Source organism: Brassica oleracea, chromosome C3 (genome assembly GCF_000695525.1).
Source record: "Brassica oleracea var. oleracea cultivar TO1000 chromosome C3, BOL, whole genome shotgun sequence".
Classification (NCBI taxonomy): Eukaryota; Viridiplantae; Streptophyta; class Magnoliopsida; order Brassicales; family Brassicaceae; genus Brassica; species Brassica oleracea.
In genome coordinates this window covers 22015839-22039917 of record NC_027750.1, presented here as the reverse complement: position 1 = coordinate 22039917, position 24079 = coordinate 22015839, and the positions used below count along the sequence as shown (strand labels likewise).

The 24079-nt window shown below is 33.3% G+C and overlaps 6 protein-coding genes and 1 long non-coding RNA gene across 7 annotated transcripts; 2 read left to right on the top strand and 5 right to left on the bottom strand.

The window, feature by feature from the left end:
* The first annotated feature begins 105 nt into the window (after positions 1 to 105).
* Positions 106 to 2018, top strand: LOC106336139 (14-3-3-like protein GF14 nu). The gene is made up of 5 exons (XM_013774881.1): positions 106 to 253; positions 726 to 1231; positions 1321 to 1443; positions 1513 to 1629; positions 1742 to 2018. Exons 2-5 carry the CDS (start codon positions 755 to 757, stop codon positions 1808 to 1810), a joined length of 786 nt encoding a protein of 261 aa, XP_013630335.1. The 5' UTR covers positions 106 to 253; positions 726 to 754; the 3' UTR covers positions 1811 to 2018.
* Positions 1817 to 4956, bottom strand: LOC106336138. The gene is made up of 5 exons (XM_013774880.1): positions 4708 to 4956; positions 4557 to 4604; positions 4152 to 4454; positions 3931 to 4067; positions 1817 to 2408 (listed from the first exon to the last, which is right to left on the bottom strand). Exons 1-5 carry the CDS (start codon positions 4886 to 4888, stop codon positions 2247 to 2249), a joined length of 831 nt encoding a protein of 276 aa, XP_013630334.1. The 5' UTR covers positions 4889 to 4956; the 3' UTR covers positions 1817 to 2246.
* Positions 4957 to 8982: 4026 nt separating this feature from the next.
* On the bottom strand, positions 8983 to 9704 carry LOC106330111. Its single transcript, XM_013768659.1, has 2 exons — positions 9099 to 9704; positions 8983 to 8991 (listed from the first exon to the last, which is right to left on the bottom strand). The coding sequence occupies exons 1-2, from the start codon at positions 9702 to 9704 to the stop codon at positions 8983 to 8985; spliced, it is 615 nt and encodes a 204-aa protein (XP_013624113.1).
* Positions 9705 to 12653: 2949 nt separating this feature from the next.
* LOC106333905 lies at positions 12654 to 13176 on the top strand. The gene has a single exon (XM_013772291.1). The coding sequence runs from the start codon at positions 12863 to 12865 to the stop codon at positions 13001 to 13003; it is 141 nt and encodes a 46-aa protein (XP_013627745.1). The 5' UTR covers positions 12654 to 12862; the 3' UTR covers positions 13004 to 13176.
* A 4030-nt stretch (positions 13177 to 17206) lies between these two features.
* LOC106332351 lies at positions 17207 to 18538 on the bottom strand. The gene is made up of 4 exons (XR_001268055.1): positions 18265 to 18538; positions 18087 to 18156; positions 17871 to 17978; positions 17207 to 17782 (listed from the first exon to the last, which is right to left on the bottom strand). It is a non-coding gene; the product is annotated as an uncharacterized LOC106332351 (long non-coding RNA).
* A 1344-nt stretch (positions 18539 to 19882) lies between these two features.
* Positions 19883 to 22176, bottom strand: LOC106328413 (pentatricopeptide repeat-containing protein At3g02490, mitochondrial). Its single transcript, XM_013766848.1, has one exon. It carries the CDS (start codon positions 22069 to 22071, stop codon positions 20101 to 20103), a length of 1971 nt encoding a protein of 656 aa, XP_013622302.1. The 5' UTR covers positions 22072 to 22176; the 3' UTR covers positions 19883 to 20100.
* Positions 22177 to 22535: 359 nt separating this feature from the next.
* Positions 22536 to 23159, bottom strand: LOC106333832 (stress-induced protein KIN2). Its single transcript, XM_013772229.1, has 3 exons — positions 23019 to 23159; positions 22850 to 22918; positions 22536 to 22777 (listed from the first exon to the last, which is right to left on the bottom strand). The coding sequence occupies exons 1-3, from the start codon at positions 23076 to 23078 to the stop codon at positions 22697 to 22699; spliced, it is 210 nt and encodes a 69-aa protein (XP_013627683.1). The 5' UTR covers positions 23079 to 23159; the 3' UTR covers positions 22536 to 22696.
* Positions 23160 to 24079: the final 920 nt, after the last annotated feature.

Below are 24079 nucleotides of genomic sequence, written 5' to 3'. Positions count from 1 at the left end.
AAAAAAAAAAAAAAAAAAAAAATCAATCAATGACACCGACAAATCACGGGAAATCAGGGCCCAATATATCCAATTTTATCACGAAATTAAAGTCTTTGACGGGTCAACAGCGTTAGACACTTGTCGTACTCTGATTGGGCGTTTTCTCCAAAACTCAAAGCCCATCTTCTGCCCTTTTTCCCCGTTATTTCTTCTCTCATTTCGCGTCTCGTGCTTCCAATTCGACAAACCCTAATTCCAAAAATCCCCCTCGGTAAGCTCCTCCAGATCTGACCTTGCGCCGCTCGTAGCTTTCTCCGTTGCTCGTTGTTGTTATCGTTTCGTTAACTCTGTTGTTGGTTTTCTTGTCTGTGCTCGCTCTTATTTCGAGATCTGGCCATATTCACGGATGATTTCCATCGATTTTCGTGTTTATCTCGCTAGATTTTGTCTATGTTGACCTCTACTGTTCGTTTCATCTTCGATTGCTTGGTACTGATGTTTGATCTGTACGAATATGATTTTAGTAGATTTTGAGGTTTGAATCTCTCGTGAGGAAGACGAACTCTAGAGGATTTAAAATATAGTGATTATATATATAATATAATTATAATATAGCCGGTACAAACCGGTTATAACTAAACCAAACTCTAATGTGTAAACCACATTCTCATCTCTAAATTAATATATACTATTGATTTTAGCATAGTTACAGTAAAGTTCATGAAACGTGTTTTTGAAAGCAGGATCTCTAACAAGGGTGTGATACGAAACGATGTCGTCTGCTCGGGAAGAGAATGTGTACTTGGCCAAGTTAGCCGAGCAAGCCGAACGTTACGAGGAGATGGTTGAGTTCATGGAGAAAGTTGCCAAGACTGTTGACTCCGAGGAGCTTACTGTGGAAGAGAGGAACCTCTTGTCCGTTGCTTACAAGAACGTGATTGGTGCAAGGAGAGCATCGTGGAGGATCATTTCTTCCATTGAACAGAAGGAAGAAAGCAGAGGGAACGAAGATCACGTTGCTCTTATCAAGGACTACAGAGGGAAGATTGAAACCGAGCTTGGGAAGATCTGCGATGGGATTTTGAACCTTTTGGATACTCACCTTATTCCCGCTGCGTCTTTGGCTGAGTCCAAAGTGTTTTACCTGAAGATGAAGGGAGATTACCATAGGTACCTTGCTGAGTTCAAGACTGGTGCTGAGAGGAAGGATGCTGCTGAGAGCACACTCTTGGCTTACAAGTCAGCTCAGGTACATTCTGGTTTTGCTGCTTGAGGGTTAGTAAAGGGTTTGTCTTGATGAATTGCTAATGGTGGGTTTTTTTTTTTCTTCTGATGTAGGATATTGCACTTGCTGATTTACCTCCAACTCATCCGATTAGATTGGGGCTTGCTCTTAACTTCTCTGTCTTCTACTATGAGATTCTCAACTCTCCTGATCGTGCTTGCAGTCTCGCCAAGCAGGTTTGTGTTTTGCCTTATGGGTTACATTTTACTTCCTGAATGATGTTATTCACTCAGATGTTTTCGCAGGCTTTTGATGAAGCAATCTCTGAGCTGGACACATTAGGAGAAGAATCATACAAAGACAGTACACTGATAATGCAACTTCTCCGTGACAATCTGACCCTCTGGACTTCTGACCTCAACGTACACTTCTATCTCCCTCCTTTGCTTTAACTCCTATCTACACAATCTAAAGCATCTTTACATGTACTGGGTGAAATTTTGACTAATTGCTCATGGCTTGCTCATTTTACAGGATGAGGTGGGTGGTGATGAGATCAAGGAGGCGTCAAAAGACGAGCCTGAAGAAGGGAAACAAGCGTAGTTGTTGAAGTGATCAGAGGAAGGGAGCGAGCAAGACATTTCTAAGTATGTATGGTATGGATTTGGCTTTAGTTTCTTAAAACATTATGATTTGAGGTTTGTAGAAGCAAAGAGAAGACCATGATTTGGTTTTCTTCTTTGGAAACTCTAAACTCTGTTTTTTTTTATGGGGTTTTCAAGCTGTTGAGTCTTTCGTTGGTTTTACTTTATTGTTTGTTAGTACCATTTATTTAGGAAGTGAAACCCCCATCTTTAAAGAATCTTGGGAACAAAATCAAACACCCCCAAGGCTCCAACTCCGGCGAGAAACAAGTAAAACTTCAAAATTAAAATTATGCAGAGACCACAGACAATAAAACAGAATTCGAACAAGTTTAGTTTTCACACCATTAACCTTTTATTTTATTTGTTTACTATAATATTATTGGTTTTGAAGCTCAAAAAGCTTCGATAAGACAAATGAGAAAGACGCATTTGGATTTTGTTGGTTGCCTTTGCCTTTTTCTCATCCATGAAAACAACCTTCTTCCTGTTTTCTTCTTCTCTTCTTGATTTTCTTTTGTCATCATATGTTTCTTGTCTTCATCTACCTTCACATCCTTTACAACCACAGAGCAATATAAGCAAGTAATCAAGTGGGTAACTTTAATTTGTGAATGTATCGTCACAACATTCATCTCAACAAAAAAAAAATGATATGACTTTTGAAAAATGTGACATAACTTTAATAAATTTGTGACATATACTAAAGTTTTATGAAAAAGTATATCTTTGGGCAAGATTTTTCAAATATAACAATGACTAGTAACTCATATATCACCATTAATGTAAATTTTATATACAAATATTTATTTTAGAAAGACTATTAAAATATATTAATTATTAATAATTCATATATCACTATTATGTATATCATAGTAACAAAAAAATAAACTAAATTTAGTAACAATAATATTTTTTACATCAGCTTACATCATATTTTGCTTAAATATATACATGTTATCAAAATTAATTGTAAGTGGTACATCAACAAATACAAAATTAAAGCAACACTAATCAAATAAAATTATTGTTCATAGTTAAATGATAAAAAATCTATTTAAATTTATGGTTCATTAGGTTAGTTAACAAATTTATTTTTGCAAGTTTAATATATCTTAACTAAAAATAAAAACAAATATATATTTATTATTAATATATATTTAAATATAGACTGTTTAAAATATGTGATAATAGATATATGTAAAATAAATAATCATTAAATGAAAATAATAGAAGTAACCTTTTTGCTTTTAAAAATGTAGTTTTAACTCTATTGAAATTTAAGTAAAATTAAACCAAATCAAAAGAAATAAGATCATATGGTTTGTTTTTTCCAAACCGATAAAGTTAAAAAAGAAAATAATAATATGCAAATGTAAATGTAATTTTGTTTTAAAATAAAAGAATGTTTTATTTAAAATTATTATTTCTACGTATGCGCAAGAAATTTCAAGTTTATAAAATTAAGAAAAAAATTGAATGAATGGTTCAACCAGAATATGCTCAATACATCGCTTGTGACTTGTAGAAGATTATAGATGCAAACATATGAGATATGACATATATCATTAGCCTTTTCAATATGGAATTATACTAATCATAACAAAGGGGTCGAAATGAAATAATCACAACATCAAAGTTGGATGATACTTTTCTATTATTGACACACTCACATAAAGTGCTTCATTTCCAAAATATATCATGAAAGAATCTAAATCATAACAAGAATACAATATTGTATGAATATTACTATATCATGAAAGAATATTGTATATATAGAAACATACAAAACATGCAATCTTATCATTATCTTTTATAACACTCTGAGAATAAGTATACACTGCATACATGTATTGGTGTCTTTCTCTTACAGCGTGAAAGAATCTAAATTCATTTGTTGCACAAAGGAGTTCAAAAATTTTATGCAATTATTTACGTATGTGCCTTTTACATGGCTCCAATCAAATGCATTTTCCATATTTTATTATACGTTTAAAATTAATACTGAATGTGTAAACATCAAGTTGTGAAAGAAACATAATGTAAAATCAAGAATTAGAGAAAAGTTTGTATGCATACCTCTTGTTGAGCTTTCAACTCAAGTGCAAACTCGTCCTGCGAATCATCAGCTTTCGTCGGTGGCGTCTTCACCAGGCTAACACTTACCGGTGCACTCTGCACACCCACATCTCGTTTCAACCCCACAACTTTCTTTTCTGCTCAAAAACACTCCAAACTCTTAAACCCACAACACAAAACCGCCTTTTTGATATTATTTAACAAAGATGATAATCAGTGACCTTGAACAAGAACAGGATCGGTGGATACATGATCCTCTTGAATGACTCTGACGTTAGGATTACTCGTTCTTGAATTGTTGAGATTGTGATTAGAGGGAAAATTCATGAGTGGAGTAGACTTGTTGGATATGTCTCTGAAGGATCTTGAGTTTAGGGTTTTAGAAGACAAACATTCCATAGGAACTTCACCAGACAAAGGATTGCAAATGTACTTCTCTGCTTCGTTCCATTTTGAGTTTAACTCAATACCTTCTGGTTTTAACCACTCTTGATTCTTCTTGTACATTGTTTTTTCTTGCAATGCTATAAGGAAAAGACAAAACAGAACAAACAAAAGGTCACTATGCATGTTCTCTGTTCTTGTCCTTTACAACGCTTAAAGTTGAGAGCCATGAAAAGGCTTACCCTTAAGTGCACTAGTGAATGAATAATTTGATGGGTCAATCTCCTGATCTGCTCAAAAAACTTCAAATCTTCAGAACATTCCTCTAAGTGAACATTATCATAAACATATAAACACAGATAGAGATTTAGGAAGATGAGTTGCTTATTTTGCCTGTATGGGAGTAGCCAGGAGAAGAGAGGGTACTAGAGATGGTGAAGATTGTTCTAGAAGACTTGCGATCTTCTCGTGAGGAAGCAGAAAACCTTCTAGAACTAGGGTTTTCGCGAGTAAAATGACCTTTTCGACTCCATTCTTGTAGGTTAAACTCAAGCTCTTTGCCACGCAAAGCCATTGAAAAGAGAACAATGTTTATTACGAAAGAGCAAAGGTTAGCCACGTAGGAGGAAGATGGGAGGTAATATGTACCTTGAAATTTAAAGGGATTACAGATCTTCACATAAAATATGAATCTTTAATATAATTTCTCATCAAGTTTTGGAATATCTTATATGTTGATTTATAATTGGACACCTAACATATATTGAAAACATTTTATAGAAAAGTTTCTTTTCTTTTTGTCTTTTGTTTTTGGGGGTAATCTATATATGGGAAACAGATTCTCTTGGCATGTTCCACTTTTTCTTCTTAGTTTCTTTTTAGTTATTTTTTCCTTTTCTTGTCTTAATTTGTATAGTGACAGTTCAAAATAGTGTAATTGATTAGTAAGAAAAGATTGATTGATTTAACATGTCTGGCTATCCTTCTCTCTCTGCATATCAAAACTGACTGAAACATATGAGTTGCGTATAAGAACATTAACAATTAACTTGTGTGAAAGATCGAAAGTCTTATATTCTTTCCAAAAAAAATAATATATATATATATATATGTATATAACATGATTTAATAAATCACTAGACATGATTACACATTTTATAGGAAACTACGGTTCTATATACAAAAAAAAAATTGATCTACCAAGCTTTTTCTTATATAAAAAATTGATGTTCTAACTTTAACTAATGCATTTTACTTTAAAACTAAATTATACATGTAAATGTAAATATACAAATGGTTAAACTTATTGGAAAGTAAATAAAAGTAAATATTATTATTTTTAAATATGTATGAATAACCTTAAACATCATTCTTTCAAATTAGAGAGGTAATATTTAAGTGCTTAGACGAAGGCCATCCACTAGAGAAAACCCGGTTTGTCAACAATGTTTTCAAACATTTCAATTTGGCATCCAAATTTATGAAGCTTCCATTTTTTATATGTGTATACGTATATGTATATGCATATGTATATAGTTTCGATATAATAACATAAAATATTAAATGCAATTAAACAAGATAAAAAATTAGCTCATAAAAAAATATTATAACTATTGGATGAATTTTATATTAGTAGATTGAGATTTGAATAAATTTTATACCATATGAAAACTATTTTTTTATTAAAAATTGCAAAATTAATAATAAATAATAAATAATATTTTTTTTTGTTTTAAAAATCATTTTAAAATTTTGTTTAGTTGATGACCGATTGATCGCACAAACGCCTGTACGGCTATACCGACTTTTATCCCAAATTATACATATCTATCTATCTATCTATATATATAAAGTTGATTTTTTCCCTTCTTATGACATATAGAAGGAGGGTTTGTTGACATGTGTCCTCATATTTTTTTTTGCATTTTAAATCCTTTTACTTTTAAATTATTGCAATTTGTTCCATCAATCTCTAATTATGTACTATCTACTCCTTCTCACATTTATTAATCCCTAAAATTCAAGAAATAAATAAAATAAAATAATAGCACTCAAAGGCCTAGCCGTGATCTCATAAAGTTTGTCTAAGCCCGGGTTGAACATCGTTAAAAAGGTTTTGTAAGCCCATGTTTTCAAAACTTATGAAATACTTAGGTCCAATAAATCTATTTAAAAAGCTCGTAGAGCGTATATAATATGTTTTCTTTTTCAATTTTTACATCTAATACATAAATTCAAATCCCATATAAATTGTATTATCCATCACTATAGTCAACAGATTTTGAATTAAACAATAGTTAAAAAGGACTATATTTTTCCATTTAGAGCAGTGTTTTTAAAACCGGACCGACCCGATGGTTGGACCGGGTTCGACCATGAACCGGTTGTATAGTCGGGTTGGGTCCAGTAATTGGTTCGACCATGAACCGACCACGTCGATGGATTGAATTTCAAAGTTATTAAACCGATAAAAGCCACTAATACTATTAAAAATCTATAAACCATCCATTAAACATAAAACTAGTTTATATTTATAATGTTTTATGTTTAAAATTTATTTATATTTTAATTATGTATCATATTTAATAACATTACTTTAAAATTTATATACTAAAAATATATTAAACCAAAGTATTGAACCAGGTTTGACCCGGTCGAACCATATTGAACCGTGACCCAAAAAAATTTCGGTTCAGCTTCCGGTCCGGTTTTAAAAACACTGATTTAGAGTAATTAGCAGGGCATATATCTCCCCCCTAATCAATCTAACACTACAATTATTGGAATGAGGCTTTAATTAAAAATACATTTGATCAAACACACAGAAATAAACTAAAGACATTATAGGGGTCAACACAGGAATTAATGTATATACTGGATACACTATTGTTTGTATGCGAGTGATCTTTTATTAGATTACTAGTTCCAAGATATTGGATGCTTCATGAGTGCGAAACTAATCAACCTTAATTGAAATGATTAGTAAATTAGATAATACAAAGTCGAAACTGGTTATTGATGCGTTGCGCTGGACAAGTGTTTAATTACGGACACTATCTTTTGAATCATCCAAGACCAAGATACGGGTTAGTGATTCTTAATTGTGCTTAAGTTATTTGTTAATTAATCGTATATTTTAATGTGGTAAACTTGTCACGAATGGAGTAATATATTAAATTAGGAGACAAGATAACGAAGATTGTCTAGGTTATGCCAAACACTAACCCTTAGCCATGCGGATTTCACGTGCGGCATGCTCTACATGCTTCTTTTATTTTATCTTTAGCTTTCTTATCTTGTTCTGAAATTAGAAATAATTGGATGCAAAGAACTACCAAGACAACACAAGTTCAACACTTATTAGCTTTTTATTTAAAACAATCAACCTCATCTTATTATACGAACATCATGCCTTTCAAAATGAGAGTACCATTGACAACGAACGTGAATCTATGTTTACAATAACGCATTACGCATGCTTTATATATTCGGTAAGAAAATGTAATAATTGTTGGAATCGTGTGAGGCCATGTCCAACTCTATATTGTCCAATTAGTAAGATATTGTCTACTTTGAGCATAAGAGACAAGTCCGCATGGATTTACTTTTGGTTTCTTTTCCAAAAGGCCTCGTATTAATTAGAGTTGAACATCTCTTTATATATTAGACACTCATTGTCTAATTCTCCAACGTGGGACTTAGTTTGTTATATATATCTCATTCTCCCCCTCAAACTAAGGATCATATTCATCTTGTGTCCTTTCCTCTAGCGAATCATCTCGTTGCCTTGTCGCATCTTCGACATTTGACACCCTTAGTGGAAGGTTACTTTGAGTTGCTTTGAGGACGTTCTTCCCACAATTCCAAGATCTTCTGACTAATCTCTGCCGAACCTCCCTTTCCACCTTGAAGGGTCCCATTCCTACTTGGAGGGTATTTTGGTCATCTTGCAGATTTCTCGTCAATCGCTCTAATACCAATTGTTGGGATTGCGAAATCCCGTGTCCAACTCTATACTGTCCGATTAGTACGATATTGTCCACTTTGGGCCTAATTTGCTGACCCGCATGAATTTACTTTTTGGCTCCTTCCCAAAAGGCCTCGTACTAATTAGAGTTGAACATCTCTTTATATATTAGACACACTTTGTCTAATTCTCCATGTCTCATAACTGACTTCCAGGATCTTTGGACTTGATCTCTGCCACACACACCTCCCAATCCTAACTCGATGGGTCCCGTTCCTACTCGAAGGGTATTTTGGTCTTCTTGCAGATTTCTCGTCTAACCTGGCTCTGATAACAATTGTTGGGATTGTGAAATCCTTTGTCCAACTCTATATTGTCTGATTAGTACGATATTGTCCACTTTGGGCCTAATTGGCTGGCCCGCATGAATTTACTTTTGGGCTCCTTCCCAAAAGGCCTCGTACTAATTAGAGTTGGACATCTCTTTATATATTAGACACTCATTGTCTAATTCTCAAATGTGAGACTTAGTTTGTTATATCTCATTATCCCCCTCAAAGTAAGGATCACTTTCATGTTGTGTCCCACAACTGACTTCCAGGATCTTTTGACTTGATCTCTGCCACACACACCTCTCAATCCTAACACGATGGGTCCCGTTCCTACTAGAAGGGTATTTTGGTCTTCTTGCAGATTTTCCGTCAATCGCTCTGATACCAATTGTTGGGATTGTTAAAGCCAATGTCCAACTCTATATTATCCGATTAGTACGATATTGTCCACTTTGGGTCTAATTGGCAAGCCCGCATGGATTTACTTTTGGTTTCCTTCCTTTTATGCGTTCTTCGAAAGCTTTCAATCTCCCAACAATATCTCTGAACCCCGTTGAATTTAGATCCAACACTTGTTCTAACGAAGCTACGGTGTGAATGAACTTCGTTCTTGGGAGTCCCTTGAAAAACTTCTTTACGATCTTCGATGCTTCCATTATCTCTCCTAACGCGGCTGCTCTCGATGCTAAGCCTGAAATTTTTCCTGCGTAGTCATCCACCGTGTATGTGTCTGACATCTTCAGTTTGTCGAATTCAGACATCAAAGTCTGTAACCTCGCTTCTCTCACGCGATCAGTACCTAGGTTACGGGATTTGATAGCTTCCCAAATCTTCTTCGATGTATCATGTTCTCCTATCTGAAGTATTAGCGCTTCCGGAACTGATTGAAAGACTAGAGAAATCGCCATATTGTTCTTCTTTGCATCATCGCTCCCTGGATCAATCGTATCCCAAACATCGTATAAATGAAGCATCACTTTCATTTGCATCGACCATACAGTGTAGTTGGTTGATGATAGCATCGGACATCGTATGTCCTTCTTCATCTCAAGACCTTTATCACGTCTTTGAGAATTGTCATCGTCTCCCATGTTTTGATCAAGTTACAACTTCTCTTTTAAACGATCTTCGAAACCTGGAGCTCTGATACCAATTAAAGTTGCACAAACACAAAAATTATAAGAACTTATCTTCTTATTAGATTTAAAAACTCTCTCAAAACTAAACTTTTCAATGTGTTTCTTTTGATGGAATATCTCTCCATGAGAACTCTTTATATAGGATGAAACTACATATTTTCCTAATAATAATATGGAAACATTCCTAAGCTCGATATGTTTTTTTTTTCTTTAACCCATCAAACTTCATTTTAATGAGTTAACTTGCTCTTCAAGTTAATTAAAATTATCCAACAATAATTACGTGGGATATATCAGTAATGGACGAATATTTAAACTTTTAGTGGTTAGTCTTTTTATTTTACTTGAAAAATATACAATGAATGGTATCTTGGTTCTGAATATATTGCCTACGTTACACGGAATCGTTTTTTATCTATGATTCTCGCTTCGGAAGCGGAAACGGGTTCAGAAGCGTCCGGAATCGCTAGGAACCGTGTTGGAATCAGAATTCCAGAAGAGTTGAATATGGAAGCGCAGGGGAAGCTCCGATTCCGGTTCGGAAGCGCCTGATTGAATAAGTCGGATTCGTTCAAAGATATAAAGCACTTGACAAATACTCGCACTTGTTAATTACCGAGATGTGTATAATTTATCGTGTGAAAAGGTAGTTTCCAAGGTGAGCAATGATGGAGAAGAAGCAATTAGGGTTTTCAAGTTACACGTGTTCTTAAACTATAAATTTTATTTGAATTTTTCTATTAGCCAAAATTAAAGGAAAAATAAATATGGATATTATACTCTTCTCACCGGTCTAAATAAACAATAATATATATGCATTTTTATGAAATTAACATGAGGACAACTAACATTTGAATAATATACTGATATTTTTTTCGTTTACTTGATAAATATAATAATATTCACATGATATATAATATATATATTACAAAAATTAACTTAAATTTCAATTTCATTTTAGATTTAGTACATTAAAATATTAACACTAAAATGATACTTATTCAGATTAATAATAAATAATAATAATAACTATTGTTACTATTTTATATATATATTAAAACGCTTCCAACACGTTTCCGCTTCCTAAAATTTTATAAAATGTCGATTCCGCGTTTCCAAACGCTTCCGCTTCCGCGTACCCGTTTCCGATTCCATGTAACATAGTATATTGCTTGTCCCGTCGCAATATATAGTAATACACTAATACGTACGGACTGAGCTATGGTAAGACATGTACTGAAGTACGCATGTATATGTAACAACATTTGGAAGATCAAAATGTTCTGTTTTGGAACATGGCATACGGAAAATCGAGTTATAATATGTAGAGGGGACACACAAAAACAACTTCCAAGAATTAAGGCACTAATTTTTAGCAAAAAAAAATGTAGGCACTAATACAATATGGCTCTGGTATTTTAACAGTAATTAAGTAAAGTTAATTAAAAAAAACAGCTGTATTGATTAATACAATAAGAGAGGTTGAGTTAAATGATGTGAATGGTTCAGTGGGAGCTGAATGAAGCAGGTCAGGTTCAAGTTACGGCTGATTTGGTGGTGGAACACGAGAAAAGACATGTGGGATTGTGTTTTGGCCTTGTGATTAAAACGTTTGTCTAAGCTAACAAGTCCCAAATTTCAAGTAACTTGTTCCAGTATAAAAAATAGTAATTGAGCTTAGGAAGTTTCGTAGAGATGTTTTTCTTAAGCTACACTGCTAAAAAGAAAATTAATTGGAAATAACTTTTAAAATATGCTTGGGCAATTTAACCAATTTTGTAAAGCAATAAACGTGACATACTCGTTACAAAACACAAGTATTTCAATGTATAATACGTGATAAACGGTGAGGAAAACAATACCACTGGTGCATTCATACATCTTTCTCACTATGATATCCATATGAAACTATACAACATCTCATAAGTTTGGTTTTCCATTATATATGTGTTGTTAGTCTATGAAGCTAGACACTGCAAATATACATACTAATTACATGTATAACACACGTATATTACAACGTAGTATATATCTTTTTTTTTTACAACGTAGTATATATCAAATTAATATATTAGTATATAGATAAACTAACTAAAGTTATAATCTGTGATTCAGCAAAAAAAAAATTAAAGTTATATATGAAAATGAAAGTGGTTGCATTTTGTTTTGCGAGTAAAAACGACTCAAAGCATCCCCATTTTTGTGGGATCTGTTTATCTCATTTGAGGCAAAATGGCTCAAGTCACATTGAATCAGTCAATACGATGATAAACAAAACAAATGACAAAGCAGTTACAAGTATGCTATCTTTCATAACATATAATTGAATATCAACATAGCTCAGATTGAATCTAACATATAATTGAATATCAACATAGCTCAGATTGAATCTCTCACTCAAAAACCAAAAATATATGTGTAAATCGAAGGTCGGACGCTAGAGATGCTTACGGATATATGAATTTTAGATTAGACCACGAATTAACGAATCCTTTCTTTCCAATAACGAACGAAACCTTCAAAATCTATCTATCTATCTATCTTTTCTTAACATTTACACTAAAAAAATATACTATCTTTGATGTACCATATACGCCCCCAAATGGATAGTCTAATCAAAAGATTAAAACTTACATGAGCTATGTAATTAGCTATATTTAGCTTACGGCATTATAAGAATAGACATACTACTATTAATCGGTGTTTCAAAAAGAAAAATACTACTATTAATCAAAAAAATATATTTTATCGTCACTTATTATTGTAGTGCATAAAAGAATAAGGTATGCAACCAAATGGCCGACCAATGTATCTTGGTTGGTGTATTTTCACATTGTTATGTAAAGTTTGGTGACGTGACTCAACCATAAGAAATTAAGAATAATTTTCTTATGGATATCTACTCGTTTATTTTAAACTAAAACGTACAATGCAGACAAAAACTTATATCCCTATAAAAACTCATTCGAACGAGTATCTTCCTCATCAAATCACTTAACCTTCTAAAGCTCATCTCTCTCTTACCAAAAATCACAGTCTCTCTATCCCTACTTAAATCTTCTAGAAGAATCGTTCATAAACCGGTTATTCAAGGTAAAAACAAAGCGGATATGGAAAGCATCATCATGAACTTGAAGAGAAAGGAGAAGAAATCACAAAGTAGAAGACTTGGGAAGTATCTTAAAGAACAGAAAGGGAGGATTTACATCATTAGAAGATGTGTGATGATGCTCCTTTGTTCACGTGATTGATATTCATTTATTCGTTACGATACAGTGTAACATGTACAAACATATATACATGTACGTGTATATATGTGTGTGAGAGTGTTCAGAAATCAGGGTAAAGCATGTAAACACACGTATAAATGTTTGTGCCCTAATGCGAAATTTTGTAAATGAAAAAGTTACTTGTTACTACAATATATTGATTGTTCATCATTTATCGAATCTTTGAAACATAAAACAAAGATTTAGCTATTCTGATTCTAAGTGCTATAGTAAAATAGAAACTTGAAAATACGGGCTATATGAATTTTTAATAATTCACTCATATAGAAACAATGTAGATGCGTATTTATTATACGTTTCAAAGGATAAAGAAGGCTACATGTATCTCACAATACATGAAATATATTGACAAAAGAGCGGCCATTGCATTTCATAATATTATATGGGTTTTTTCGATGTATGGGGAATAAGATAGTAGTAGTATAGTATGCTTCATGTGTTGGGAACAGTGTCACAAAGTATAGTTCATTAATCAATTCGCAAGTTGGGAGTAGAGATTGGGTTTCACATGTATAAATATGTATGTAGCTTCCTCGAAATCATTCTACATTTCTTTACATTTCTTCACTCACTTGTGTTATTATCACTCCATTGACTCTTTTTCGTTTTGTTCCATCTAATACGTTAGAGTTTCTTATTGTTATTTTCTTTTAATCCTGAGATAAAAACAAAAGTAAAAATGCAGCAAAAACTAAGGATCAATATGGGAAAAACGGCAACCGTTGTGGTTGAGTGAACCATAAGAGTGAAAATATTTCAATTATCTTAACATAAGACAACAAAGGTTTCCCGATAACTAATAACAATACTTAAATAATTGGTTTGCTAAAATAGTAGAGAACTCCACTTTAAATATCTAGAATTATTTTATTTGAAATATTTTGGAGTGGTTTTCTGAAGGGATGGGCGTTCGGATACCCATTCGGGTTCGGTTCGGATCTAATCAGGTTTCAGATTTTTGGGTTTAAAGATTTCAGCCCCATTCGGATATTTCTAAATTTTGGTTCGTATTCGGTTCAGATTCAGATAACCCATTTAAATTATTTTTAAAATTTTAATTTTCATTATATGCTTAAAATTTCTTAAAATCTATAAAACAAAATAATATATTACATATAAATTTTTATAAATATGTCAAAATACCTGAAATTAACGTATAAATTGGTTTGATTTGAATATTTGGATAGAAAATCAATCTGGTGCTCTGAAGGCTTTCTGTTGGAAAATACGGTGTCCACCAAAGTTAAAACATTTTCTATGGCAACTACTGACATGGTATATAGCAGTGAATAAGAATTTACAAGCGGGGGGATGCAAGGAGATATTTGTTGCATAAGATGTGGAGCCAACGAGGAATCGATAAACCATGTGTTTTTTGAATGTCCTCCAGTAATTCAGGTTTGAGCTCTCTCGAAGATACCATCAAATCCAACTATTTTTTCAACAGGTTCTCTTTTCACAAACATGGATCATCTTTTCTGGAGAGTTTTCCCGAAGATGGAAGATCATCAGTTTACATGGATACTATGATACATTTGGAAAACTAGAAATAATAAAGTTTTCAGTAATCTCGATATGAATCCTATGGATACGCTTAAATTGGCAGAAACAGAATCAACGATGTGGGTTGAGGCACAAATATTGAATGAACAGAGGACAATTAATACCACAAATAGTGGATACGTCCTTGCCATCAATTCCAGGAAGATGGTGTTTTAGAGATGGCTCATGGAAAGAGGGTGATACCTTTTCAAGACAGGGTTGGTTCAGCACCTTAGAAAAATTTGATGGATTGTTGGGGGCGAGGAATGTTAGGGCTAGTCTTTCTCCCCTTCATTCGGAGATGGAATCGCTACTCTGGGCAATGAAATGTATGAGGAACTTACGTCAATATCAGGTTACGTTTGCAACTAATTGTTCTCAATTGGTGAAGATGGTTTCAGAACAAGAAGAATAGCTAGCTTTTGCAAATTATTTAAAAGATGTCAAGACCCTGAAAGAAATTTTCACCCGATCAGAGATTATCTATGTACCGAGGACGCAAAATTCAATGGCGGATAGACTAGCACGCAGTGTTAGGAAGCAATCGTCTTTTGTTGTTCACATGGCTGCAGATCGCCCGGTTTGGTTTACAGAGTCAGTATGAGTCCGTATACGTTGATGACAAAAAAAAAAGATAGAAAATCAATAGATATTTCAAGCATTTTGGTATTTTGAATATACTTTAGCTATTTTAGATATTTACTTTTGACTATTTATGTATATTTTCAAGTATTTTAGACAACTCAAAAGTATCTTATATATTTTGGATGTTTTTAATATATATTAAATCTAAAAATAAGTAAATATATTTAGGTATATAAATCTATTTCGGTTACATTCGTGTACCAGAGATACTTCGGTTCGGGTCGGGTTCGGTTTCGGTTATTTAGATACCAAAATTTTGAACCCGTTCAGATATTTAATCAATTTTGGTTCGGGTTTGGTACTACTTTTCTCCACTATTTGAATATATATAAGTTTATAATCTTGGCAAATTTTAGATATTTGATATTGGACGTGATATTACTCATCTTTTTGGTAACTAATTGAACTGAATTTGACTTAGTATAAGTAGGCCAAATATAATACTCTAAAACAGTATATGACAATTATATATCAAAACTAATTCTGCTCAAACTCATAGTCACAAAAGTGACAACACAAAGATTTGAGCTTTCTATACAGCCAAAGATGAAGCTTCTAAGACTTTCTCAAAATAAAAGAAACCATTGATCTAATATAGAGAAAACGGCTTATTCATGCTTACACTACGAAGACGGGGAAAATACATACCTAAGCTATATTAACGTGTCAAAACATTCCTAAATTAAATAAGAATTTGAATTGCATATCTAAACTCATAATACATAGCTAAAGTATGTTTATAGCCGGTTATATGATGATCTGGACTATTTTTTTATTTTAAATTTTTGTAGTTTTGTCCCTATAATTCTATTTTTTTTTTGTTAATATGCCTTAAATAACTTAAATAATCAAATTTGTCGTATATATAATTTTAATTTGAAAAGTACAATTTTATTTTGACTATATTTTAATTAAATTTAAATAATAAATTTAATTATTTATCAGAAATTTAGATAGTTATCATATACAAAATATTAATTAATTTAGTTATCAAAGTATGTTATCTACCTTAATAAAACATGAGAATTAATTATAAATAATCTTACTCACATGTAATATTTACAAGAAATACCACTTAATTTATTTTTATATAAGATTTTATTTACAAATATAGTCATTCAAATTTTAATCAACATAACTAAAAATACTCTTTAGAAATTTGATTTTAGAGTAGAGATCTTTAATAGTTTCGAACGCATCATCTCAAGAAAAAAAATATCGCACGAAACCACTAGACCATATTACATTATTTTTATTTTACCACAAAACTAGTATGTAATATTAATAATACACAAAAAGTTTACAAAACTATTTTCCGATTAATTCTCGTATAATTACCGAATAATTGATTCGGCGCTAGGTTAGGGTCAAATGCACGCATTATGCCTAGCATAATTAACATTGATTTTGATAACTACAAACAAAATTACAAATTTTTAATTTTATTTATATTATATATATCACGCAAGCACATAATAAGATTTGTAATTAAAATAACCTAAGAAAATATAAAAAAAATTATTTTATAAACTTTAAGAACTTTAATGAGATTAAATTAGACTTTAAATTATGATATTGTTTTTATGTTGTTTTCTATTTATTTATTTTTTTGTATCAAATATTTCAATATGAAATAATTATAATATATTTATATTATTAAATCTATTTTATTTGATAAAAAATATTTTTATTTTATATATCACCATATATTAAAATTTATTTCCAATTTTAAAATTATAAATAAGGCCAATTTATTTGAGGCACTTTATTTGAGGAGAGAAGGAGAGCTGGCAAAGAAAGAGCACCAGCTGAGACATTAGACCATCTCCATTGGTTAGAACCCATAATAGGTTCTAATAATTAGTTTAATTATAAATTTTGTAATTTGTGAAGTTTAGAACCCCTTGTAATGTAATTAAATTTGTGAAGGTCCAATGGCAGAACCCCTTTGAAGTTCTTAAAAAAAATTTAAAAAAGTTTTAGAAGTTAAAATTATTGGATTTCATAAAAAATTTCAAGAAAGCTACTAGAGAATCTTTAGACACAAAACAAGTAAAGATAATCGATCTTTACCTTCCTACATAAGTCATATTGCCAACTAATGCAAAGAAGAACATTACCTTGAAGTTCTGTCCCTCCATGCTTGCTGCTTCAGCTGTCTACACAGCGAGATGCTCACTGAACAAGTCACCAGCTTGGACGGAGACCTTGAAGTTTCACACAGGATATGCAGAGTCTAAGATTATGTAAGAACAGAGAAGACTTGCAAATATCTGTTTCTGTTCTTGTTTCTTAATTGCAAAAACTGATAAGTTTTGTTCTTTGTTGTGTGTTAATAGGGAATGCTCAAAGCTCCTAGCTTTACATCACTCTAGGTGTGGAGAGAGCAGGCTACGTGTTGTGTACAAGAAGTACTCTAAAGTGGAGAACGGAGGCGTGTTGCTTTTGTTTCACCAGCCAAGTCTCTCTTGAGTGCTGCTCCTCTTTCTGCTTAAGTGATGGAAAAAAGAGTCGTTCATCAGATCTCTATCTGATTCATCCACATACCGAGACCTATAAGAGATAGAGAGATCATATGTTCAATAATGAAACCATTTCAAATTGAGAAATTGTAACCAATCATTGTGAAAAAGGCTCTAACCACGCATAGCAATGATTTGGTGGAAGGAGGCATTGAAGGAGGTGTGGCATCCTCATGAAGCAAAGGCACCAGAACCTAGCCGCCATTGTTTCCTTCATTGTCTCCCTCCTGCAAACAACACAATGAAAAATCATGAAGTTATAAGCATCTGATATCGAAATCCAAAAGCAGCAATCTTTTACTGCAAACACCAAATCCTGTAAATAAGAAGCTTACATTGTTGATAAGAGACGAGAAGGTGCTGTCGGGTCATAGTTAATCAAAACAGTAGCCTTCAACGGACTTCCTATATGCGTTCAAACAAAAAAAGTTACATTTTTTCTGAGTTCTTATCTTCTGTTCAACAAGACTCTCGAAGAAGAAGAAGAAGAAGTGACCCTAATCGGAGAAATACCTGAAGATCGCCATGTCGGAGATGTGATTTAGTTCCCATCATCAAAGCTAATCTCAAATCTCATTCTCAAATCGCATCACCAAAACCAAATTTCAATTCCAACGAGATTCACAAGCTTTAAACCAATACAAAAACTCAAAGAATTCGAACCTTCAAGGTGATTTCATGGAAGGATTTGGAGAAGGAGAGCAACTACGAGATTTCTCGGAGACAAAAAAAAAAAAAACCATCGAGAAAGAGAGAGACGACCAATACCGAGAGGGCACGTACGGGGTTTTTAGTGGTTCCAAAACCCCTTTGTTTAGCACCGGTCCTTTGGTTTTTTCTATTTTTTCATTTTTTTTTTTTTTTTTTAGACCCCCCCTCTAAAAGACTCCAATGGACCTGCTCTTAGGGTTAAGAGAGAGAAAGAAAACTACAGAGAATAGCCGCAAGAAGTGCGTTTTTGCTCAGTCTCTAAGGGTTAAGTGTAACCGAACTTGCAAGTGGAACTTTCCAAACAAATAAAATGACAAAGACTATAAGATAATAATTTAAAAAAATGAATCAATATATTTTAAAATGGACTGAAACGTGTCAGTTACGAAGCATGTTTTAGTCATTTATTATGAGTTTAGGTATGCAATTAAAATTCTTATTTAGTTTAGAAATGTTTTTTGGCACGTTAATATTGTTTAAGTATGTATTTTTCCTGGTTTCATAGTGCGGACATGAATAAACCGTTTTCCCATCCAATATATTATCAATAAATTTAACTATCGTCACATTCTCTGTCTAATAGCATTTCTAAAGAGACCTTTATTTTAAAGTTTGACAAAACTTCAAAAATAAAGTTTAAGAGTGTTTTTCACCAAAAATAAAACTTTATATTCAACTTTAGAACTTTTATATTTTACATCATAAGAACTTAACAAAACTTAACTAAAAGCATTGTATATAAATAAAAAGTAAAAAAATTAAAGTAAAACAATGTACAAAAATAAAAAGTAAAAACATTATATTATACCTGAATATTAATATTATAGTAAAACATTGTATATGAATAAAAAGTAAAAATATAGAAATTACATAATTATTAATTATTTATATATACCTTCTATAAATAATTAACTCGATTATAATTATCTTGGTGCCTTCATAATGATCCAATATATTATCAATAAAACTAGAAAACATTTATGAGATAGCTCAATTACGTATGTAAAACGAAGCAGAAAAAATTAACACTTGCAGAAATACACAACGAAAAAATTGTTGTTAGCAAATTTAGACTCTATTGTTGATTCTACTACCCCTGTGAGTTTATTTGATCTGAATAAAGAAAAAATCATTAAGAAAAAGACTCAAGAACAATAACAACCTTCAATTGTTTCAGAGTTTTATGGAAAATATTTTGATGATATTGAAAATATTTTGATGATATTCTAGGTCCATGATCAAATTTATCTGAATATTAATATTATTGTAATATTTATTTATGTAATTTTTTAAATTGTGTAACATTTTATTTTGTGTACTTTTCATGTTTATTATTGTTTTTTTTTTTGTATTTTCAGTTTCTTGTATTTTGTATTTGCTTGATGTAATGTTATCTTTGTATAATATTTTTATAGTGTTAATTAAATATTTTGTATTAAGAAATATTAAAACAAGAAAGTTATTAATTTTATTTTAAAGCTACACAAATATAAAAACAAAAAAATTAAAAAATATTAAATATAAACCTTAAATTTTAAGGTTTTAAGGCTACTTTTAAAGTGCACAAAACTTTATATTTGAAATCAATTGGAGATGCTTTAAGCTTTCTAATTCACCATGCCAGACATCACTAATGGACTAGGCTTCGATTTGAGTGGGTGCAGGCAAAGGTTTCTCTAAAGTACATTGATCAGGTTTCATGGAACTGAAAAGTTGTAGAACATCAGCATTTCGACGGATATAACTGGGGCATAGAGACAGCAGATCCTGAGCTTCACTATGCCTTGCAGACTTCAACATAGCTTCAAACAGACGCATAACCATTAAGTTAGATGGAAACTTCTTAGAAGTCAAAGCCTTCAGAAAGGCAAAAGCTTCTGCTCCTGTTCCACTATTAGCCAAGTAATCTAAGAACGGGTCCACGAAAGGAGGGAAACCGTGATCTCTCATCATAGGTAGAAGACTCAAAGCTTCTTCAAACCCACCATCTCTCGCCACTTTCTTCATCAGTAGATTCCTCACCATGATTTTGTAAGTACTGTGCCAAGGCTTCAACTGGTTCTGTTTCACTAGCTCCGTGAAGAGCTTGTATGCATCTCTTGCCTTAAAACTATTGCAATAAGCAAGCACCAGCTTCTCGAACGCGTAACCAGCGTAAGAGACTCCTTCTTTGCCAACCATCTTCTTGAAACACTCCGAAGCTTCCTCGAGATCTTTGGCATCGCAATGCCCTTCGACTAAAGACGCCATTGCTTTGTCATCCAGAAGATCCCCAGAGGCTTCCATGAAGTCCACAAGCTCATTGGCTTCATCTTTCTTTCCCTTGCGACTAAGTCCCGACGCAATCATGCTCTGCAGATCACCGCTAGGGGTATAACCGCCTTCTTTCATGGCCTTCAACACCTCGTTGCTCTGCTCAAACCTATCAACGCTTCTCAAAGACTTGATGACACTCTGCAGCATCTGATCCGTCATAACGTTGCCGTTACATGTATAAGCTTTCACAGTTCTCGAAAACAAATCCATATCCAGTTTCTTTGTAGTGACAATCTTCTTGAGAAGTAAACAACAGCAGTGCGCCGTGGGTGTGTTCCTCCCCGCCATCGCAAACTCGAACAACTCCACAGCTTCTCTAACCATTTTACTCTGACAGAACCTCGCTGAAACCCTGACATAAGTCTCCATCTCCATCTCGTAACCACCGCTCCTAATCTCCTCAATAACGTTCCGAAACCTATCGAGAAACTTCTCTTTCCCCAAAACCCTCGCCACAGCGTTATACGTCTTCTCATCGTGCTTAAAACCGCCACACTCATCAATCCACCGAAAGAACAATAAAGCTTTCCTCGGCTCCACGTCAAGCTTCTCCACAACCATCTTCACAAGATCACTCTTAAACTCAAGCTTCAGATCCCTCAGCTGTTTCTCCAGCTCAGCATTCCACTGATCCTTCATCACAATCTTACACACTCTATTGCAAACCTTATCCACAGAGTTATCCATAGAGCCCGAAGCGAAAACCTCCTTGAGCCTATTCAAATCACTTTCCAAACCATCTTCCTGAAACTTAACGCCCACTTTGTCTCTCACGCTAGCTGACACGCCGTGCCCTCTCTTCTTCATGTCATCAACCAAGCTCCAGAACTCGTGGACGAGTCCGTTAACGCCGAGGATACGCAGCATCGTGTTGTAGCTTTTGGAGGAGAGTTTCTTAGGGGAAGCTTCCGAGACCCAATGGAAAAACCTTTGTGCGACATCAGGGGTTGATTCTAGCGACCTCAGAGCATTTAAAGCTAAGTCGTGACTAATCACAATACAATTTGAATCAAGCTCTTTGTTAATTTCATCTTTAGTAGTCAATCTGGTGAAAACATCAATCACAATAGCCTCAGCGGAAGGTTTCTCTTCGATCACGGGTTTAGATGAAAAGCTTCGGTTAATGGAATAAAGACACTGGCTTTGTTGCGGAGGTGCGAACCTAGGAGGTTTGTGGAGGAAAGAAGTGAGAGATCGGGTCGAATTGGAGATTACCTGGAAACGGGAGCAAAATGAAGGACGGGGAGAAGAACGGTAACTCCTTAGGAGAATCAATAGCCATTGATATCTCATCCTTCTACCAGTTGGGTTTCGCTTACTTGCTCGATCTGAATCGAAAGTTCGGATCTTTCGAACGAAAGGAGATGAGCAGAGCGATGGCGAAGCTGGTGGAAAATGTTAGGGTTTATGAGAGATTTTTATTTTATTTTTTTCTAATTTCGCTTTTAAAACTGAAACCTCTGGTTGAGTCCGAAGGTTCTACTAAAAAAATATGTGATTCTAAATTCATTTTATCCCACAACTTATTGTAGTTTTCGATTTGATCGATAATCACCAACATTTATCACTAAAATGTCTCACTCTTTTTCACTGATCACTATATAGTATATACAATGCCTTTGAATTTTTATGAGTTATATATATTGTGATTCAACCATGATTTCACATTATGTTTTTCACTTGTTTAACTAATTATTTGAGTTATATATTTCTTGATTCCTCTCTGTGTGTTCTTATAATGATTTCACATTAGAAAACTGAGGTTTTATTAATTATTTGAGAAGATTACATAAACATACAAAAAGGGAAATTATAACATCAGAAGAACACAGGAATGAGAATCACCCCCCTCCTTCCCCAAATTTATTAAACAACTCCAAGAGTGGAATTAGATTAGAGAAAGGAAAATGAAAGTTGTTCAGGTGTTCTTGTTCATGCCGGTTTTGTCCTTCACCGCATCAGTAGCTCCTTGTGCCTTCTGCTTCATCTGTTGCCCAGCCTATGAATTTCACCTTTATGGTTAGGACCGTATAAGTGTATAACTATGAGAGATTGAGAAATCAAAGTGAACCTGTTGCATGGAGTCTTGAGCTGAAGCAGCAGCATCTTTGGCCTTGTCCATCATACCACTTGCCTTCTCCTGTGTAACACATTAACAGTATATAACAACAACATTTTTGCCAAATTTGTTTAGCTTAACAAAACTTGTTTAGTGCAAGATCTAAAAGAAAGAGAGAGACCTTAGTCTGGCCAGTGGCTTGACCGGCTTGGTAGCTCATGTTTTGCTTGTTGTCTGCCATTTCTTTCTCTCCCTCGTTTTTGCTAAAACTTAATTTGGTACTTTGATTGTTTGGTTGTTTGTATGTTGATGATGCAAAAGTGTTAGTTTCGGGTTGTTATTTATAATTAGAAGGGACGTGCTTGTATGCCTCCACGTGTTGAGGACACGAGGCTTGGTTCGAGAACGCTGCTTCCGTCGGTAGGTAGTGTATCCACGTGTTAGTTAACCGTTTGACCAGGACATAAAGGCTTCTTACGTAGTAGTAGTAAACTAGTACGTGGTTTTCTCGATCTCTCATCCCAAAACACATGTTTTTTTTTTTATTGTATTCGAGGAACGAATAATTCTTTTGTTGCTAGAAAATATGATTTAAAAAGTTTGATAAATAACATCGTTAAACTTTACATGCAAGCTTAGATTTATGTGGCCAATGACTCGTAAGTTATTGAAACGGGAGTGTGACTAAAGATGGCGTTCGAGGAACCTGAGATGTACAACAAGATTCGTGAGATAAACACCAGGTTCATCAACGCTATCTCTCATCTCTATCAGCTTCTCTAAGAGCCAGTGGGCACTTGTTCAATGTTACACTCTTGAAGATAAAGTGAACGATCAAGAATAGGAACATGGGGCGAGTCTTTTAAGGTTCTAATGGTCCTCGAGATCAAAATCATTGCAGTGTGATGCAAACTAATGGTCCTGTAGTTTTTTTTTTCATTCAATCGTGACAAACACTAGGAAACACTAGTAATGTAAGAAAGCGTAAATCATAACTAGATTTTGATCCGCGCAACCGCGCGGGGTAACAATCAAATTGATTTGTTAGAAAATTAACTTGTAATTTAATAATTCTATACAAAGCAGAAGATTTTCTAGTGTTTATGTTCGTAGAACATATTCACTTTGTTTTTAATATATGACGTTTTGGAAAAAAAAATTTCAGTTCAAATTAGATGATATTTTCAATTTTCAATGCAAGTTTATTCATTTTTTTCTTTTTATATAACCTTTTATATTATC

Excerpts from the sequence above, each read along its gene's own strand:
- LOC106336139 (XM_013774881.1), top strand. The coding sequence starts at position 755 with ATGTCGTCTGCTCGGGAAGAGAATGTGTACTTGGCCAAGTTAGCCGAG. Across the intron at positions 1,232-1,320 it reads TGGCTTACAAGTCAGCTCAG|GATATTGCACTTGCTGATTT; the intron begins GTACATTCTGGT and ends CTTCTGATGTAG. Across the intron at positions 1,444-1,512 it reads CTTGCAGTCTCGCCAAGCAG|GCTTTTGATGAAGCAATCTC; the intron begins GTTTGTGTTTTG and ends ATGTTTTCGCAG.
- LOC106336138 (XM_013774880.1), bottom strand. The coding sequence starts at position 4,888 with ATGGCTTTGCGTGGCAAAGAGCTTGAGTTTAACCTACAAGAATGGAGT. Across the intron at positions 4,068-4,151 it reads CGATCCTGTTCTTGTTCAAG|AAAAGAAAGTTGTGGGGTTG; the intron begins GTCACTGATTAT and ends GTTTTTGAGCAG. Across the intron at positions 2,409-3,930 it reads AGTTGAAAGCTCAACAAGAG|GATGTGAAGGTAGATGAAGA; the intron begins GTATGCATACAA and ends GTGGTTGTAAAG.
- LOC106330111 (XM_013768659.1), bottom strand. The coding sequence starts at position 9,704 with ATGGGAGACGATGACAATTCTCAAAGACGTGATAAAGGTCTTGAGATG.
- LOC106333905 (XM_013772291.1), top strand. The coding sequence starts at position 12,863 with ATGGAAAGCATCATCATGAACTTGAAGAGAAAGGAGAAGAAATCACAA.
- LOC106328413 (XM_013766848.1), bottom strand. The coding sequence starts at position 22,071 with ATGAGATATCAATGGCTATTGATTCTCCTAAGGAGTTACCGTTCTTCT.
- LOC106333832 (XM_013772229.1), bottom strand. The coding sequence starts at position 23,078 with ATGGCAGACAACAAGCAAAACATGAGCTACCAAGCCGGTCAAGCCACT. Across the intron at positions 22,919-23,018 it reads AAGCCACTGGCCAGACTAAG|GAGAAGGCAAGTGGTATGAT; the intron begins GTCTCTCTCTTT and ends TGTGTTACACAG. Across the intron at positions 22,778-22,849 it reads CTCAAGACTCCATGCAACAG|GCTGGGCAACAGATGAAGCA; the intron begins GTTCACTTTGAT and ends TGAAATTCATAG.